Here is a 19624-nt window from a genome sequence, read left to right as displayed (position 1 = left end):
ACATATATCCCCCCAGGTAGTGACTGGACCTTTTACAGAAGTATATTTGACCTTATGGTAAACTCGCAAGGAGTGGTCATTTGCGGAGGAGACTTTAATATTCGACTAAATCCTAAACTTGATGTATCCAGCCTTTTCAACCAAGAAAATACACTGATTAAAAGAGTAAATGCATTGATGAAGGAATTGGGCATAATTGACGTTTGGCGAGAACTACACCCTAAGGGCAGAGACTATACCCACTATTCACACCCACACAGAGTTTACTCAAGAATAGATTATTTTTTCATGTTTCACAGTGAACGTTTCAGAATAAAGGACTGTAGAATTAAAACAATTGATCTTTCAGATCATAGTCCTATATCAATGTCAATTATCTTAGAAAAGAAGGTTCGAAAAATGATGTGGAAGTTAAACTCAAATATATTGAATGATCTAAAATTGAGACAACAAATAAAGGAGGACATTAAAAGCTATCTTGATCTGAACGACAATGGTGAAGTATCCCAGATTATGTTGTGGGACGCTCTAAAAGCAGTGATGAGAGGGAAAATAATCTCAATGACATCACACTTAAAAAAAATAAAAGGGCAAAAATTAGTTGACCTTCAAGGAAAATTGAAACAACTACAACAAATAGACAGTAATAAAAGTAATTTGAAAATTAAAGAAGAAATTAAGCAAACAAAAAATGAAATTAATGACATTTATACCCAAGATATCCAGAAAAAAATAGTTTTTTTGAAACAGAAATACTACGAAATTGGGAGCAAATCGACTAAATTGTTAGCATACAAATTAAGAAAACAGAGAGTTGAAAATACAATTTATAAAATAAAACATCCTTATACTAAGAAACTCGAAAATGAACTGGAGAAAATTCAAGAGAGTTTTGAATTATTCTATAAAGAGTTGTATGCTCAATCCCAAATATCAAATGAGATAAAAATTGAAGAATTTCTGAAAACATTGAATCTACCGATATTAACATGTGCACAAAATGATAATTTACTACAACCAATAACAACCAAAGAACTGGATCTGGCGATTTCAAAACTTAAGGTTGGGAAATCCCCGGGTTCAGATGGATATACCACAGAGTGGTATAAATCATTAAAGGAAGAGTTATGCCCTGTTCTATTAAAGACCTTTAATTGGATAATGCAAAATGGTCAAATCCCCCCTTCTTGGAAAGATGCGGTGATTTCTGTCATACCTAAGGAGGGTAAGGACAAGCAGGATTGCAGTAGCTATCGTCCTATCAGCGTACTCAATTTAGACTATAAACTATTTACAGCAATTATTGCTCGCAGGTTAGAAAAGATTCTTCCTGAATTGATACATTTAGACCAATGTGGATTTATCCAGCAAAGACAGACCTCCGATAATATAAGACGCTGTTTACACGTTATAAGACAATTAAATGAGCAAAAGACCAGAGCGGTAATTGTTGGATTAGATGCAGAGAAAGCTTTCGATTCGGTCAGATGGTTATTCTTATATAAAGTACTTGCAAAATTTGGATTCAAAGAAAGCTTTATTACAGTAATACAGTCACTATATGATAATCCAAGGGCCTGCATAAAAATTAATGGGGATCATTCTGACTATTTTCTCTTGAAGAGAGGGACGAGGCAGGGATGCCCGATCTCACCTCTTCTCTTTGCCATTTATATAGAACCGCTTGGCCAGTTACTAAGACAAACGACAGATATCAAAGGGGTTAAGGTTGCCGGAACTGAACAAAAAGTTGCAATGTTTGCTGATGATGTTTTAGTCTTTTTGGAGGAACCTGAAGAATCATTTACAGTGTTGATGACTTTATTAAATAATTTTGGACAGCTGTCTGGTTACAAACTTAACATAACAAAAACTCAAGTGATGACTTTGAACTACAGTGCTTCAGAATCCCTTAGAGATAAATATGACCTTGAATGGGAGGCATCATCTTTAAAATATTTAGGAATAATACTTACAAAAGATACCTCAAAATTATACCAAGCAAATTATGACCCAATATCGCAGGCAATAAAATCAGACATTCATAGATGGAATCTTCTCCCTTTTCTAAATCTGAATTCTAGAATTATTGCAGTGAAAATGAATATACTTCCCCGATTGTTGTATTTGTTTAGAACATTGCCTATTGAAGTGAGTGACGGTCAATTTAAGGAATGGGATAAATGGGTCTCACGCTTTGTGTGGCAGGGGAAAAGACCAAGAATTCGTTACAATGTCCTACAATTGAGAAAAGATAAGGGAGGAGCAGCGCTCCCTTGTTTCAAATTCTACTATTATGCATCACAAGTTATTCCTTTATTGCACTGGTGTAACCCAGACTATCAAGGCATATGGAAGACAATAGAACTTAATATGTCTTCTAAATTCCCCCTACCAGCTGCAATTGCAGACAAAAGACTAGCTGAAGAGCTAGAAGGCATTAACCCATGGTTAGAACAAACACTTAAATCATGGCATAAAATAATTAAAATATGCGACATAGAAAAGATGTTAAAAAGTTTCAGATGGTGCGCCTATGATACAGAGTTTCAACCAAACAAAAATGATAAAAGGTTTCAAATTTGGATAGAAAAAGGATTGACAACCTATTTTTCTTTCACCCATAAAGGGACATTACGGAGTTTTCAAACCTTGAGAACCGAATTTGGTTTGGAGCACACTGACTTCTTCAGGTTTCTGCAAATGCGCGACTACTTTAATAAACAATGTAAAAGATCACAACTTTCTCAGGCTGCATCCAACTTTTTCGATATTTTAAAATCAACCTTCAATTCTTCATTAAAAAAGGGGATCAGTAAACTGTATAATGGGATATTAGATGCACAAAACGAGAATACTACTCATATTAAAGAAAAATGGGAACATGAGGCAGGAATAGAAATTTCGAACGAGACTTGGGGTAAAGTGTGTGTCTTTCAGTGGACTTCTACCAACTCGCTAATCTGGAGAGAACATTGCTGGAAAAACATTATACGCTTTTTTAGGACCCCAAAGCAGAGTAAATATAAAAATCTAAACACAAAATGTTGGAGGAAATGCGGGTCCTTGGATGCAAATCACCACCACATATTCTGGGAATGCCCTGCATTACAACAATATTGGTCTGAAATCCATAAGGCTTTGAAAGATGTCTTTGAGGTTCATATTGAAAAAGATTTTGCTAACCTGTATTTTGGTCTGATTCCCACATTGGACAGAAGAGGGGACATAAAATTATTACAGGCACTTTTAGCTGCCAGCAAAAAAGCTATCACCAAAAAATGGCTAAATCCAAATTCCCCAACACTTGATGACTGGTTTGGGACTATTAGCGAAATATATAAAATGGAAAAATTGACATATTCTTTGCAAACTCGAATAGATAAATTCTTCTCAATTTGGAATAAATGGATAAATTTTATATCTCCTCTTCGAACTGACTTTACTTGACTGAATCTACATAAATTTAAATCCTTTTTGACTGACTGTCTTAGTATTTGTATGGGTATTGGGGCTTGAAGATATATCAAAAGTATCGCGTATGCCGAGTTTCTTGTGTTGCTTGGGTATTAGACAATATCGAAAAGAAAGCAAGAAAATCGGACTAACAACTTATTAATTCATTGGAAAAATAAAGAAATATATAGTATATTGATAGCCAGCTGAATAATATCGAGATATGTCTTTTTATCCATATCGTCCAGCCCTAATACATACATGTATATAACTTCCTAAATACACGAGTGTACATACAAATACAAGTATATTCAATGTTTTATTTTAATTTAATTTACTTTTATTTTTTCTTTATACGCATTTGGTCTCATTTTGAAATCTGTATCTCCCAAAAAAAAAAAAATTATTATTATTATTATTTTTTTTTTTTTTTTTAAATTTATTTATTTTTTCATAGAAATATCTGCTGTTAGCTCCCAGTTCTGTTTTTTGTTTACTGTTTTCGGGAAAAAAAAAAGGAGGTTCATGTTGTTAATGTCCTAAAAATGTTTGTAAAATTAACAGCAACCTTTCAAATAAAGAAATAATTACAAAAAAAGAAAATGCCAACAGACTGATTTTCTCATAAACAGACATAAAATGTAGAATCTGGGTCTTTCAAGTTGTTTAAATATTTTTTTTGCAATCAGTTCCACCTGTTCAGATGATTAACCAGTGAGGACATCCTGATCAGAGCTTTGTAGAAATCTTCCTATTCTTATTTTAACCAAACAGCTTTTAGCACATTTTACACATTTTTCCAACAAGGTTTGAATATTTTGAGTCCGTAGTGCTGTTAACCTCTAATGGTTTACCACCTTTTAGAAATGTTTAGTTGCAACCTGAGCTTAACATTTAGGAAATGTCACCTCTTTGGTCAAACAGAAACTGTCCTTTAGCAAAGGCCAGCAGGACTCAGAGACAGAAGCCATCTCTGTTTCGTTTCTCCGTTTCATGGAGGATTCTGGCAGGAACTAAACTCTCTGCTGAGCCTCGGACAAGCAGACTGTGTGTCCTTTCCAACGGCACAAACGAAATGGGACAAGTCCCCCGAGAAGTCAGATAAAGACCGCAGGAAAAGTTCTCAGAGGAGAAAGAATGAGCGTACATGTAGATAAGAGTGTGTACATGTAACATGCAGGAATGAAAACACTGGCCACATATGAGCGTGGTTTAGGAGCACCTGTGTCACGGTGCCGAGGTTTTCCAGGTCAGGGTTCAGGGAGAGGCTACACCTGAATGCACAGCTCCTGCTGTGGTCTGAAACATTCCTCCCGGCTTCATAATGACTCCTAATGGCACTAATGAGCCTCCACAGAGGAGCTCCACATGGGTCTGCTGGAGGGGAGGAGGGGGAAAGGTAAACATCCAAGCTGGAAGAAAGATGGAGCTAGACGTGGATGAGTGAAATGGAGACAGTTGGGAGAGAGGGAAAGGATGGGAAAAGTTAAACAAAGAAGAAGGAGAATGATGGAGGGAAGAGAAATGGGTCCAGAAATTAGATTCTCATTCAATCAACGTATGTTTTATGTCTCAGTTTTCAGTTTCCTTCATGTAGAAACCTGTTGGTGGTCCTGTAGTCGACCTACGATTAATGTCTGATCTGATCACCGTCTTAACCTTCCTGTTGTTCTTATTTACAGGCATCAAAAAATATTGTTTCCTTGTCTGAAAAAAATCCAAAAAATCAGCAAAAAAATTCCTCAAATTTATGAACATTTGCAAAACCTCCAGGAAGAAAATTCCAATAATTCCTTAAAAATTTCCCGTAAAAATTAGATTTTAAAAAAATCCCCCAAATTTGGCAAAAAAATTCTTGTCAGTATCTTCAAAAAATGAGTAAAAATCTTCCAAAAAAATCCTAAAAACATCTAAAGTGATTACATATATATCAGTAAAACTTCTAATATATTTTTAAAGAACATTCACAAAAAAAATCAACCAAAATCCAGTGAAATTTGCTAGATTTTGATTGATTTTTTTTGTGAATGTTAATAAGAAACATTTTTAACATTTCTTTTTTTCCACCAAAAAATGTTCAAATATTTCCCAAAAATGTTGAAAATGTGGACATCAGAAGTTTCACTATGAAAGTATCTTTTTTTTTCACATTTTCAAACTTTAAAATGGGTGAATTTTGACCCACAGGACGACACGAGGGTTAAACAGAGTTTGTTTTACCCACTAAACCCTGACTATACTGAGTTAAAGCAAGAAATCATTTGAAAACCATGAATATTAAACTGAAATGTTATTGAGCCTCATTAGGAGTTTGGTTTTAAAAAAATGTTCAGGAAAACGGAGTTCAGAAAAGAATGCAAACATTTATGTTGAGTGAGAATTTGCTTTCTTTGAACCCTTTGAATTCCAAAACCTGCCAGTGGATTAGAAGACATGTTGTTTATTAAGGAATCAACAAATTTACACCATTTATCACAACCAGACACTGTCATATAATAAAGTGTTTGCACTTTTCAGATACTGTAAAAAACTAAAAATTCTGCGTTCCTCGATGCAACCATGAAGCCATTAGAGACCAACAGTCGTGTGAAAAACATGCTGTGACTTTTTGGCTGAACTGCAGGATGTGCTTTAACAGAACAGGGAGGAGACTAGAATGAAAACACATTTAAAATGTAGATAAAGTTAAATATTTACTAGAATAGTATGTGGACCCCCCATTAGTTGTCAGTTTGGGTAATACCTGTTGAACAATTTGGTTCAAAGTTTTCTCACTTTTTGTAAAATGAAATATCAATGAAATCCATTTTTGTACATTTTTTTTATGATTTTCTTTGTCACACTGCACAGAAAACATTTCTGAGTTCTCTCCATTTCTAGCCATGTTTGTGCTGTTTCCATACAATGAGTAAAAATGAAGCATTCAGAGAGTTAACTTCCTTACCTGTACTCCTGTACCAATGTCTAGTTCAAACATCTTGATTCTGCTTTTATCTTCTCTTCCCCGTGTCTTCCTGAGCTGGTTTTGTTCCCTTCCTTCTTCCTAAATCTCTCTTCTTGTCTCTTCTTGTCTGCTGGTGGAGGTGAGTTATCCATGGGTGAGCTCCAGGATCCATTCCTCGTCAGCATCCACCTCATCACCGACCCCGGCCAGGGGAAGTTCCTCCAGCGAGCTGCCGATGCCGTGCTGTCCTGGGTTCATCCTGAGCTGCAGCTCTTCAGAGTCTCTGAGCGAGCTTCGGTCTCCCAGCGGTCCAGGTCCAAACGGCAGCAGAACGGCGGCCCTGCGGGATGCCAGCCGGCTCTGGCCGTCATCCTGTTCCTGCAGGAGGCGTACGGTGGTGAGGAGCACATCCTGATGCTGCACCGAGCTCTGCAGAGGCCTCCTTGGCGCTACCACCACACCGAGAAGGTCAGCAACGGCCGGCGGATGCTGCCTCTGACGCCGTGCAGCCAGGACTTCTTCACTCTGTCTCCTGGAACGCCGCTCTGGGCCGTTCGGCAGGTCCACTACGGGAAGGAAATTGTGCGATTTACAGTTTATTGCAGCCACGAAAACTACAGCGACATGGTGCGACTGTACAAGCTGCTGTTGCAGCGCAGGGTGGCCCAGAAGAAGGAGGACTTCTGCTTCTTTGTGGTTTATTCCAACCCTGACATGGAGATCCAGCTGTCGTTTAAAAGGCTCCCTCGGGGTCAGGGTCCTGTGGTGCTGGAGTCGGCGGTGATGGAGGTGAGGGTTCGAGACGTTGGAGTCCTGGTTCCTCTGCTGCCTCACCCCTGCAGCCCCATCAGCGAGGTCCGCTGGCAGACCGAGGACTACGACGGAAACAAGATCCTGCTGCAGGTAAGACGTTGTTTGGGTTGCTGGGATTTTACTTCTGTGCCAGAAAATCTTGGCTGCATCCAAACTCACTCCTGAATTCTCTCATTCACTATAACAGACTGCAGTCAGCGGTTTGTCTACTCATGAATCACTGACACTGAGCTGCTACAGCTGGAGGTTTTCCATCCTGTCAGTGGGACTGAAGCACAACAAAGTGAACTGTGGTGTTTTAAAGTCTGTGAAACCTACAGAACTTTCTCTGTTTCTATATAAATATGACCTAAAATATCACGATAAATATGAATTCTAAAGGTTTTACAAGCTTTCAGGTACTTTTTGGAGATTTGCAGTTTGTCATCAGGATATCATAAAAAGTACTACTCCAAAACTGATTTCATTTAAATCTAATGAAAAGGAACTAGATATTTGTTTTTAGTACAATTTGGCCTCATATAAAGGAGACTTTCTGAAACCTGAGGCTTAGAATAGTTTCTTTTCTGGATTCCCTGGATCTCCACCAACCAGTCAGAACGTATTAAATATTATCTAGTAACTCTAATCATGGGAAGAGATCTGGAGCCGCCACATGTCAGGATGAAAATAAGCACAGAAGAAGGTACAGTTCTGGATTTATAATGATTGTGTGCAAGAAAAACAGAAGGAAAAAGGTTTCAGAATGGGATGTAAAACTGGTTCTGAATCCAGAAATAACAAGTTCCTGCAGGACAAAGAGGCTTTTAGTGGTTTTAATGTGGACCCCTAATTTAATTCATTCATCCACTCATCATCCATCCATTATCCAGACTGTTAAAGTCGTCTGCTGTAGCTGCTGCGACACAACAGGAAGTTAGTGCATAAATGAGCGTACAGACGGACGGACAGACCTGCTGTTTGAAGGGTATCAGTTTCCGGTGCGTCCAGCCGGTGGGAGGTAAGTCGTTCTGAAAGTTCAAGCCGATTAAGCTGCAGTCCATTACTGGGATTGGAACAGCAGAGAGAGGAACAATAAGCTAATCTGTGGTGACAATGGACCATATGCATGATGCTGAAGCGCCACCTGGACGGGAGTCATGTGATCAAAGTAAGACTTTATGTCAAACAGTCCCGAATGATTCCATAAAACAGCTTCACCCGATTAGCCCAGCTTAGCATAAAGACTGTAAACACATTATGGAACAAACATGGTGCTGATCTAAAGAGAGCTGGAAGGTTTCCAAAATGTCAAACTAGTTATTTCAAATACTGCCTGTAAAGATCTGCTGCAGGTTTATACCTCAGATAACACAGGAACACCTCAGAGCAATCAGTTTTAGTTATTTCATCTTCTTCGGCTCTTTTACAAAATCAAACTGAACAGAGGCAAAAACATCCACAGCTACTGTAAAATCTGAGTGTTTAAGTGTTGCACTTTGAAAAATATTTAAAATATCTGCACAGAGTTGTCCAATAATCCAAACGTGATGGAATATGAACTGATTTAAACAGCAGAGTCTTTTATCAGGTTTCTACAAAGTCATAATACCGGACTTTCTATGATTATTGATGTGAGATTTAACACCAGAAAAATAAATCAATCAAATGAGTATATTTTAATAAAAACCATGTGATTTATTAAAGTTACTGCACACACAGATAGCTGGGATAACTATAAACTAGTACCGCTATGAACAGAACAGCACACAGAATAACTTATTGCTGTCTTAAACAACTAAAAGTTCACCTGAAACTTGAGTTTAGAGGGTTTTTACAACAGATGGAGCTGTTTCTGTCATTCAGGATGTAAATACGTGTTCTGTTTTGTGTCTTTGAGCTCCTTCAATAAGTTTGAGGTTTTTCTACTGCTTGTTCCAAACGCTCTTTGTGCTCTTTGTGCATGTTTAGATTCTGGCTTTTAGTCATGTTTAACTCGTCCCTGATCATCCGACACAAAAACTCCATGTTTCTTTTCTTTGGACCACATGTTATGCAGTAACTACAGCATCTTTGATTAGTTAGAATCAATACTAGTACAACTGTGTTCTCAGGATTTTTGGCATCAGCTCAGTCACTTCCTGTGTCCTTAGTTTAATGTTCCACCATGGGAGTTGGAAGTACATAAGTTTGAGTTTGTTGTTTTATGAAAAAGTTGCATTTTCTTACACATACAATAAACATTTATATAGATTACCCAACCAAGTGAGTTTTATTCCCATCCAAACCTCCAAAATGCTTCAGCTGTCAGTCTTTTTCCTGTGTTCTTCTTTAATACTAAAAATACTACACAGAAAATGAATGGGACGTTAGCTTTCAGAATCCAGCTTCATTTTCCTATTATCTTCAGGGTCTTTAGACTCTAAAAGAATTCCATTATCAATTAATCTGCTCAAAATGTTCTCAGTTTGATTCGTCTTACTGCTTTTAAGATGAAAACAGTGAACAGCATCTTCTCCTGTCATGTTCTGTCAGATCATCAGCCCAAAGATAGTCAGTTAACTATTAAATATGACAAAACCAGCAGCAAATTCTCACGTTTTGGCATCTGCAATAATGAAATGTTTGCTTTTTTTGCAGAAAAATGGCAAAACAATGGATAAGTTTTGTTAATTTTCTGTCAGTCCCCTCATCCGTCCATCAATGAATTAATTTTTTCCGCTTTAATAAATTAAAGATGTGGAAACCAGCCGTCCATCAACCAAAATATGTTCCTAAACTTAAATCTAATCTAGTTTTCGTGCCTCTGCAGTTGTCGTAGTGGAGGATTAGCGTTGGGTTGTCGTGTTTTTGGCTGCTGAGGTCAGATCTCCGGCTGACCTGGCATATCCCAAGATAACTAAAGCTTAGAGGAGCAAAGGGTCTGATCATCGCCATGTCAACAAGCTCATTACCCACAACCCCCTGCTGCGACTCCTCATCGCCATTGTGGCATGTCGTCCTCACGGAAAACTGGACACAAACTGTCAGGTCGCATTATCAGACGGAGGGAGACGAGCTTTCACCCAAACAGGAGCTGCTTCCATAGAAAACAACCGTCTGATGATGACAGTAAATCACACCTCCAGCTTTCTGGTTCCCAGCTGCAGAGAGAAGGAACGTTCCAGCACAAGAAGGAAAGACGGAGCGGAGAAGAAAGTGAGGAAAAGATAAACAGGATGAAGTGGAGTGAAGAGACGAAGGGAGACGGAGGAGAGCTGGTTTATAGAAGGACTCTGAGACGTTGAGCAGAGAGAAGAAAACACTCCAGGCTTTGTTACGCTGACGGTTTATTTCCATCCTCACACACGGTTTTAGTTTTATACTTGTGAGGACCTTCAGTGACATAATGCATTTACAAACCTCTGATTCTAACCATCACAGATACAGAAAGAAAGATAAACACAGCAGCACTTTACAAATCTGTGTGTGAAACTCTTCCTCAGCTTCAGTTTAGTGATTTATTATTCAAACTCTTCAGTGTTCTGGTGGTAAAGTGTCCTGTAGTGATGCAGAAGTTAAACTCTATCTAAAACCCTTTTCCACTGATCATAAGCTGGGATCTCTTTCTTAAATCAAATAAATTAAATAGATTTTAAAAGTGCAAAAGTTTCCTGTACTTACGAAATATTTAATAAATGTGGGGTTTTCTCTTTTAATGTTGCTAACATGAAGAAATATTTGCTCATTCCTGCACACTGTAAATATTTCTATTAGGATTTATGACCTAAAATTCCTTCATTTGCTCCACTTTCTGACTAATATCTGACTTAAACTTTCTACTAACATGCAGAACTTGCGTTCTTTTTAAATAGATTTATCCTTCTTTAGTAAATATTCTACTTGTTAGTGTTCACTGTGATGGACTCAGTTACCAAATTAAATTACTTGTATGTGAAAACCTGCTTGGCAATAACTTTAATTCTGTTTCTGAGAGTTTTCCACTAATATTAGTGCAGTTTTAAATGATTAAATGAAGTTAACCCAACTCATTTTATTTGTTCTTTTATTCAGATACCGTAATGTTTTGTGCTTTCAGACAGATAACATTTCTTTTTCCACCAAAAAATGTTCAAAGGTTTACCAAAAATGTTGAAAATGTGGACATCATAAGTTTCATTGTGAAAATATATTTTTTTTCCCACATTTTTAAAGTTAAAAACGGATCAATTTTGACCCGCAGGACGACACGAGGGTTAACTAAGTTCATGATTTTCATGTCAGTAGATGCTCATTGAAATGCAGTCAGTTGAATATTAGAAGTTTAGTTCCTCAGGACAGACAGTTAAACCACAAACAGCGATAAACAGCATGTAGATAGTTGAAATGTGACATTTCTGTTAGTCTCGTACAGGAATGAATGGAAACTATTATAATAATTATGCAAAATGAACACAGTCAGCTCAGATAACTGCAGTCAGACTATAATTATTATTATTATTGTTATGCAATAAATGTGACAAGCCAGTGTCTCATGTTTTATGTCCTTTGTAGCTGCAAAGGACCAATAAAGCATCTGTCTAATCTCTGGTTTCATGTGGGCACGAGGATTTTACTTCTCAAGGTTTGGAAGTATCTTCCTCTTATCTAGTAGAGTTTTGTCTTTCAGTGAAGAATCCACAGCTCTTTTCAGAAACAACAGAAACTCTGTTCTCCACCCTGTTAGTGAGAAGCAGCAGGTAATAACTGAACGCCCACTCAGCTCCTTTAAACCGCTGTCCCCTTAACGAGCAATCTGCTTAACGAGCTGCACTCTGGAAATACAAACATCCTGATCAGTGGTTCCACAGTTTTATGTTTTCATGCTGTTTTTCGGGCTTTTCTGTGCATTGTGGGAGTTTTTATTTCACTTTACAGCAGCACAGAGACGTTCACAGTTATGATTTAGTTTCTGATTCAGCTCATTAAAACCAGCAGCTGTAACCAAACCAAAGGCATTAACATCTTTTTAAAACAACCCATGATCCCTTCATCTGCAGGTTTCTGTTTGTTTATCTTTTGCATTGTCGCCTACTTTGTAAAGCATCTTGAAAAGTGCTTTATTAGTGTTATGGATTACTTTTATTTTCAGTAGAAAAGATGATAGTTAGACATACAAATTAATCTAACGGGTTTAAATATTGGGATTAAGACCCTGTAGTGTGATTAATAGTTTGATTTTACCAGGATACATTACATATTAGGGATTAAAACCCTAAAAAAATATTTAAAATATGACTTTACCTCACTCTAATACATAATAAGGCTGAGACTGTCCAGCGTTTATTATGGAATATTCGTATATTAGAGATTAAAACCAAACAAAAATTACTTAAAATATGACTTTACCTGACTATAATACATAATAAGACTGAGAGCCTACAGTGTTTATTATGGAATATTAGTATATTGGAGATTAAAACGATAAAATATAGAAAACACTCCTTTACCTGACTATAATACATATTAAGTCTGAGACCAGTTTTTCAGGTGCAGCAAACTAAGTTAACACAACAAATATCCTGTTTTCTAGTGTGCTTTGTGTGTAACTTCAGACCCTGCATGGCAATAACGCATTACTTTTAGTACAATGAGGAGAAAACCAAGATGTAGCAGATAATATTTGTTTAAGTAGGATTTTCTATGAGGATCAGCAGTTATTTGAACTCAAAATTTTAATAAAAATGTCTTAAGTTGGCATCTCAGGATTATTAGTTTTGTCTCAGTAAACACTGAACAATGATCATTACCTTATAATATGATAAATAAACATATTTTCATGTGTGAAAATCGTTGGTCTCTTACGTATGATTCATCAGATGTTAACTAAATCCTGTCAACTGATAAATCAACTCATTATTTCATTTATTATTCTGAAGGATGATAAATTTCCTCCCTGGTAAAAAGTTGGACTCGTTTATTTCTTCAGGTTATAAATACTCAGTTATTTCCCACACTGCCTGCAGTCTGTGGTAGTAAATCAGTTCAGCTCTTTGTGATATTTAATGTTGTTGAACTTGAACATATGGAAATCTCCAAACCTCCTCCTCCATCCCGGTGCTCCTGAGGCTGCTGTGTGGAAACTTCTTGCTTCTCTGCTTCGTCTGCTGGATGACGGAGCAGACAGGAGAACAGAAACATGGAGAAGCTATCAGACGGAGCTGAATGTGTGGAAACCAGGAAGTCACAGAGAAGCTGAACTGACGAAGCACAGAAACGTTTAAAAACATTTCCACATTTCTGTCAGGACGGGGGAATGTTGCTGCTCAGGACGATAATGGACTGAAGATTTGTGGTCGACTTTCTGAGATCTTCTGGTCCATAAATGGAGGTGTGATCCTCTGGGGCTCCTCTGATGACTTCTGCAGCTGTGATTCATGAAGGGGTCCGGCTGTTTGGGGTTTCCTGGTTCCCCTTTCCTCTGACGGTGGCGTGAGGAGCGCCGGGTTGCATGAGAGGGAAGCTAAAGGTCTTGAATGTGGACCTCCTTCCTTTGTAGCCCCTCTGATCATACGATTCACCACATGGACAGAACATACGTTAAAATGGGAGCCTGGCTGCGCTCTCTGACACACCAACAAGCAGAAACTCCTTCTAAAGTGCTCTGTTAAAAGTCATTACTTAAACCTACAGGGCCCATATCTATGCTTTTTGGGTTCCTCTTCCTTTAGAGTGTTGTAGCTTCTTTAGTAAAATGTGTGGATAGGGAGTTATTCTCTGGAAAAAGACAGTTAAACCACAGCAGGTGAACAATAATAAACATGGAAATAGCTGATTTTATAGCTAGCTTCCCATACAGTTGAATGGAACTAGTTTTAATAATTAATAATAGCTGCAGAGGTTCAGTGTAGTGTCTTCTTGTGTTTAGCCAGCTGTCTTTGCAGGTTCTTCCTCTGTCCTACTAGAGTTTTATCTTTTAGTGTTTTTAAAAAGCAGCTCTTTCCACTAATGGTCTGATATCTTTTTATTGGGACTGTTTCTGCTGAAGAAACTAGTTTAACTGAAAACTTTGAAATCCAACGCTGAACACTAAAATAATTTACAAGTTTCCATCATTCTCAAAGGTTTCATCATTGGACCACAGCTTCTCCACTCCATTCACTTTTCTGATGGAGTTTCCTCAGGTGTCTTTGTTTAGCCAAAGCTCTGGTCACATGATAACCAGTAGTTATTACTGTGATAACTAATAGTTATTATTATGATAATTACTAGCAGAAACCAGGCATTGACCACTGACTCCAGAATATTCAGTCTTCTCTCACTCAGACTCTCCTGTTGTCCTCATATCTGCTTCTCCAGATTTGTTCCAGCCTCAGTAACAACATCAGCATTTCTCTCCTCCACTGTTAGTGAAGCAGCAGATAATAACAGAACGTCCGCTCAGCTCGTTTAAACCACGTCCCCTTAACGACCAATTAGATTAAGGAGCTCCAACCTGTTTCTGGAAACATCCTGATCAGTGGTCTCTCATTTTTAAGTCTTCATGCTGTTACTTGGGGTTTGCTCTGCTCCTTACCTGCCTGAAACACCTGGATTCAAGTCCAGGTTTTCTTCTGGTTCTTATTTACGTCATCATGAAACACATTTACAGAACGCCACGCCTTCATACAAAAAATGAGCTTCACAATGTGGCATGGCTTTCTGTCTGAAACCACAGCTCCTCTGCTCAGAGATCTGGTCGAAGCCGGTGTCATGCTTCTGCTGCTGTGAGGACACTGAGGTTTGCATGACGTCAGTTTGTCGCAGCATGCAGGAGTCCAGAATAACACCTCTGCAGACGTCCTCATGCAGCCTGAAGTTTGTGTCCTGGCAGGAGGGTGGAATGTCAGAAACATAGATCTACTAATAATAGAACAGAATAATCCCAGTTTCCCAACTGGAAACAAGAGTGGAGTTATAGGAAACGTCTACATGTCCACAGCTGATGAAGGAATATATAATCCAGACCTTACAGGACATTAACTTTAAACCCTGCCAGACTGAGGGACCTTAAAGAAACAGGAGCTAAAATGGAGCATTTCAGAAAAAGAGTGAGAAGAGATGCTGAAGTAATGAACAGTATGAGGAAAATAGTGTGTTTTTTGAACTTTAAAGCAAATGTATTCTTGTGTCTTCTAGTTATTCTAGTAATAATACAAACCTTTAAATGTGCAACATAATGGACACCTAATGGACAGCTGGACTAAAATCTCACATCAATGGATCAACAGAGTAAAACTCGAGAAAAGAGGAAAATATGGCAGTGGGGTAACAAAAATACTTTGAATCTTCCAAAACCAGACCTTACACAGCAATTAAACTTCAGAAATTCAAGATAAAGGGTTTTAAAACCAGACAGATCTGCAAGAAACTGGAATCCTAGAATCAGAATGGATCATTTTTTAATACTGCTCAGAGTTGTAAACAAAAGGAAAGCTGTCTGTGACTGACGTGGTAGAAACCAAACAGCTGCTGGTGGCATCAGAGGAAACTCTGAAGGTTTGTTTGGTCCATTTCATATCTGTAAGTCTGCAGCTCCTGTAATAGTGCAAGCAGAACTATTTTATGTGAAACACTGAGGTATGTCTTGGAGAAGGATGTTCCACTTCAACCAGTTTCTGTCTGATGGTTCAGGAAGGGAATCCAGGGATTAGACTGTAGCAGGAGTTATTTCTGAAAAGGGGAAGCAGCAGTTTGAGGAGCTCCTTAACCAGAAATATAAACCCTCTGAAGGAGAAAGAGAAGGAAACCTTATCCTGGTTTACAGAATGAAACAGATTCAGTGGAGGAGGGTCTGAATGTGTCTGGACTCTCAGTGGATTATTAGAGGAAAATTAGACCAGGACAGTGTAAAATTTAATTCAGTCTTTGTGCAGGTAGGAGTCTAGTCCAGTCTGCTGCTGAACCTCAGGTGAGCTTTACAGGAAATCTGACATTAATTATTATTATTATTATTAAAGATCTACCCTCTACCCGTTAATGCTAAATTCTAGACCTTTTCTCCAACAGTAGACCTTCTGACATGTCGCTGAAGGAAAAGCACACATGTAAATAATAAAACTGAGCAACAACTGGAATCCATTTAGATGATCCAGCTCCAGAGCCGTTTGTCAGTTTGACTCACTGTCAGAGTTCAATTAATGGAACAGAATGAAAGTCAGCAGCTCAACCTGGGATTTTATTACTGAGGCGAGTCCAGAGTCTGCTGGGAAAAAGATCCAGAAGAGAGAGAAATAAAGATAGATATACCAGGACAAAATGAACATCCTTTAATCCTCCTGTTGTCCTCATTTACGGGCACCAAAAAAGTATTGTTTTTTGTCTGAAAAAAATCCAAAAATTCAGCAAAAAAATTCCTCAAATTTCTGAAAATTTGCAAAATCTTCAGGAAGAAAATTCTAAGAATTCCTTAAAAAATCCCTCAATAATTTGATTTTTAAAAAATCCCCCAAATTTGGCAAGAAAACTTTTTTTTTTTTAAATTAGTAAAAATCTTCCCAAAAAAATCCTATAAATATCTAAAGTGATCACATATATATCAGTAAAACTTTTAATATTTTCTTTAAGAACATTCACATAAAAATGAACCAAAATCCAGCAAAATTCGCTGGATTTTGGTTCATTTTTTGTGAATGTTCTTAAGAAACTATTTTATAACATCTTTTTTTCCACCAAAAAATGTTGAAAATGTGGACATCAGAAGTTTCCCTGTGAAAATAGATTTTTTTCCCCCAAATTTTCAAACTTTAAGACGAGTCAATTTTACCTGCTGGACGACACGAGGGTTAAATGGGTTCAGCTGCTAGATGTTTCTACTGACAGTCTTCATCAGGGCATGGAAAGGGAAGCAGCAGCTCACAGATATTTAAAGCTGCCATCAAACAATCAGAACTACCTGTCGCAGGTTAAACAAGCAGCTGCATCATTCAGTGAATTCTAACAAAACAAGACAGGCAGTTTTTACTCCCTGTGGGCTCATTTTTCACTGCAGTATAAAGTCCATCACCTCTATGGAAACAGGACAGTGATGAACACAAACATAGAGAACTCAGAAAATGCAGCAGAATACAGTTATAATTCCATAAATGTTTTTTGTATTATTTATTACACAAAAATTTAAAAATTTGGATAAGCCATGTGTTATTTCCACTAGAAAAACTCTAAATATGGAACTATTTCTGTGTCTAAGCATTCTCTCTGCTCTGCTCATCGCCTCCTGAAACATGTTTCACCGTGCTGAATGTATCCCACCATGTGCTCCTCTGCATGCTGCATTTATTTTATTAATCAAGTGTTTTGTTTTCTTCTCATCATGTAAATGAAGTCTGCAGGTCGCCTGTAAAGTCTCTGAATGTTTGTCATGTGACTTTTGGCCACAGGTGAACTAGTTGTGGCAGAATTTTATTTTTTTTACAGAATCTGGTGAATCTGGTTTATTTGTGTTGTTTTTGTTTTTTTTTTAAATGAGACATGTAGAATGAAGGGATTTTGATGAAATATCACAATTTTAAACTTATTTGGTTGTTTTACCGAATGGAACCACGTCATCATGATCAGTTTCAGGACCTTCAGAAAAGTTAAAATCTTTTTACGGTTTCTTTCAATTTTTAAGAGATAGCTTGTCTTTTAAACCCACTGTCAGGTGTCGGGATTCAGTCTAATAATATTAATGTATATTAGATCATATATAAGGAGAATAATTCACTCTGAAACGTGTCCAAGTCTGTTCCATCTTGATGCCAACTCTGAACCAACACTCAGCTTAATTTTTAATATAATGAATGGGGAACCAAACAGTCAGTCTGATTATCTGCTGCCAGCTCTGGAATAAGAACTATTTAACATCCAGCTGCCCTGAAAGTGGTCTGTTGATGGCATTTTTTGTCTTGGTGTAGAACCAGCTGAGATCTATAGCTCCTTTTTTCACTCTAAAGTTAAATGCTCATTAAACGGTTCATATTCTTATTGTTTTGGGGTTTCTTCTCTGCTGTTCAGGTCCAAGCTGCACACTTCAGACACCGAAAGGATCACCTCTCCTCCACCATCCCTGATCCATACTCGGCTCCGTCCACCTTCAGCCGCAGCGGCGCCTCCTACAGGAGCCACCGGTACCACCACCGGTCCCGCCCCCGAGCCCACCAGTCCTCCCAGGGCTCCCTGCCTCTGGCTGGAGAGGATCCAGAGGACCAGTGCTCTGAGCGGCACCACGCTGACAGCTGGAGGTCCCAGTGGAGGGGCCACCGGTCCGGATCCCTGTTCTCCCTCCCAAACCTGGGCTCAGCCAGCTCCAGGTCCACCTGCTCCTCTCCTGGACCCTCCCCCAGCCCCCATCACCGGAGCCACTCCCTCCACCGGAGCTCCTCCCTCGTCCCGCCATTCCGCCTCAATGTGGACGCTCTGGTCGGGGCCGAGGAGACGGACGTGGACACCGGGGACAAAGTGAACCCAGGAGGGAGTGTGGACCTCACCGTGGTGTCGGCCTACACCAAGTCCAACCCTCCACAGACTGCTCGGCCTCTATCCGCCCCTCCAGAGGATCTCAGACCCTCCCTCTCTCCTGTCCTCCAGGAGAACATCTACCAGTCCTCCACTCTGGGCCGGACTCCCAACAGCTTCTCCCTCAGAACCGCTCCGTCCACCCTGAGGGGGTCCAGACCCCAAAGCAGGTCCTCTTCCAGCAACGTCTCCATGAACCAGTCAGACAGCTGCAGCATCATCAGTGGACCAGGAGAAGAAGACAAGACAGCAGAAGAAGAAGAAGAAGAAGAAGAATTCTACATTTAATCTACTGTTAAAGAACTTATTCTGACTTCAGGACTAAACGCAGCTCTACTCTGCCCCCTGCTGTCTGATAGGACAACTACAGGAACAGCTGGAGTTTATCAGATGTTCAGGAGTCTTTGTTTTCCTGCCTGTAGATCAAAGCTCTGTAAATGTGCATATTAACATTTAATGGACCAATCACATGCCTGTACAGAAACACTATCCAATAAAAGAAAATTATTTCCCTTTCAGGTGTCCTACACATCACTACCATTCTTAGTTTTATTCAGGAAGAGGTTTATAAAGTGTTTACTGGATGACTCTGAGTACAAAATTATTGAATCACATCCACACAATATAAAGAGTCTCATTTAGTGACAGCAATCTGACTTATAGCTTATTTCATATTCCATCATAAATTCATAAGAGATCATGGTGGCATTTTAAAAAAGCAGCTGAAGTAAAATGTACAGTTTTTAAACACCAACCTGAAGCAGATTCATGGACTTTCTTTATCTTTTAGTCTGATTTCAATTGTAAGTTCTGCAGTAAGTTGTGCTTCTATGCACCCCATCTAATATAACATAACATGTATATATCAGCCTTTTAATGCAGTATTTCGTGTAAAAACACCAATTAACTGTGCAGAAGGTCAAAAAACACCAAAGCATG

At 38.5% G+C, this 19624-nt stretch overlaps 1 protein-coding gene across 4 annotated transcripts in view; it reads left to right on the top strand.

The window, feature by feature from the left end:
• The window catches only part of LOC111573982 (protein FAM124A), a 45785-nt gene extending 26582 nt beyond the window's left edge, over positions 1–19203 (top strand). For 2 of the 4 annotated variants that reach the window (XM_055015472.1, XM_055015473.1), the window contains 2 exons: positions 6540–7303; positions 18185–19203. In XM_055015472.1, coding sequence (XP_054871447.1) covers positions 6540–7303; positions 18185–18973 — 1553 coding nt within the window. In that variant the 3' untranslated portion in view covers positions 18974–19203. Of the gene's footprint in view, positions 1–6535; positions 7304–7400; positions 16705–18184 lie in introns of those variants that run through there. The other 2 variants (XM_055015471.1, XM_055015474.1) reach the window with 2 other exon arrangements.
• Positions 19204–19624: the final 421 nt, after the last annotated feature.

This window comes from Amphiprion ocellaris, chromosome 11 (assembly GCF_022539595.1).
Source record: "Amphiprion ocellaris isolate individual 3 ecotype Okinawa chromosome 11, ASM2253959v1, whole genome shotgun sequence".
Classification (NCBI taxonomy): Eukaryota; Metazoa; Chordata; class Actinopteri; family Pomacentridae; genus Amphiprion; species Amphiprion ocellaris.
The sequence above is the reverse complement of the archived record's forward strand: the minus strand, read 5'-3'. Positions and strand labels throughout refer to the sequence as shown.